Source organism: Sinohyriopsis cumingii, chromosome 1, assembly GCF_028554795.1.
Source record: "Sinohyriopsis cumingii isolate HCF-2022 chromosome 1, ASM2855479v2, whole genome shotgun sequence".
NCBI classification, from domain to species: Eukaryota; Metazoa; Mollusca; class Bivalvia; order Unionida; family Unionidae; genus Sinohyriopsis; species Sinohyriopsis cumingii.
Window position 1 is genome coordinate 65,161,768 of NC_142961.1, and position 1,187 is coordinate 65,162,954.

Here is a 1,187-nt window from a genome sequence, read left to right on the forward strand (position 1 = left end):
TTCTAGAATTCGCTAGTTACAACAACCTTATGCTGGCAAACACCTTCGGCCAGCACAAAGTATCCAGAAGATAAACATGACACAGTCCAAGCAGAGACCATCACAGTCAGATCGACTAAATCGTGGTGAAGAGGCGCCTACAGTCAAGTACAAACATCGCTAAAACTAGAAGCTTTCCCGGAGTGGACATAGGAAGTGACCATCATCTGGTGATGATCACCTTCAGACTACATCTAAAAAAGGTCAAGAAAGAGAGCCACACAAGAAAAAATTTGATCTCGATCTTCCAGGCAATGATTGGTGAGAAATTTTCACCGCTCACTATCCTCGATGCTGACACGTTGATCACCACCTTCAATACAACAACGACCGAAACAGCCAGCAATATCCTCGGTAGACATCACCCAGTCAAGAAACCCTGGGTCACAGCTGAGGCTCTGAACCTGTGTGACAAGAGCAGGGAACTGAAGAAGAAAAAGAACGATATAAAAGGGGCAGAGCAGTACAACGCAGTCAACCGGGTTATCAGGAAAAGCTTGAAAAAAGCAAAAGAGAACTGGAGAGAAGAAATGTCCAAAGACATTGAGAGAAACTTGAAAAGTAACAACAGCAGGAAAGCATACCAACTGATCCATGTTCTAACAAGCACAAAAGAACCGCGGGTTATCTCCTTACAGGACAGGGCCGGAAACTGCCTCACAGAAGAAAACTATATTCTGAAAAGATGGACAGAGTACTGCGCAGAACTTTACAACCACCGAGCCACAATAGATCCAGAGGTATTGAACGTCCCTCCAGCAACTAAAAACAACAACCACCATATCATTCGCGAAGAAGTAAAAGTCGCAGTGAGATCACTGAAAAAGTGTAAGTCAGCAGTAGTGGACAATATCCCAGCAGAACTAATTCAAACTGGGGGAGAAGCAATGATTAGTGCCCTCACAAACATCTGCAACAAGATCTGACAAACAGGAGTATGGCCATCATCACCCTCCCCAAAAAAGGCAACTTGCAAAGTGTCAAAACCACCGTACAATCAGTCTTATAAGCCATCCAAGCAAAGTCGTGTTAAGTATACTACTGAACAGACTAAAACCACAGGCTGAAGGATCATTACCGAGGATCAGGCGGGGTTCAGAGCAGGGTGCAGCACAACAGAGCAGATCTTCAACCTCAGGATATTGTGT

At 44.6% G+C, this 1,187-nt stretch overlaps 1 protein-coding gene across 1 annotated transcript; it reads left to right on the forward strand.

Annotated features, from left to right (window-relative positions):
* Positions 1-212: 212 nt before the first annotated feature.
* On the forward strand, positions 213-965 carry LOC149807014 (uncharacterized). Its single transcript, XM_089950330.1, has one exon. It carries the CDS (start codon positions 213-215, stop codon positions 963-965), a length of 753 nt encoding a protein of 250 aa, XP_089806456.1.
* The last annotated feature ends 222 nt before the right edge of the window (positions 966-1,187 follow it).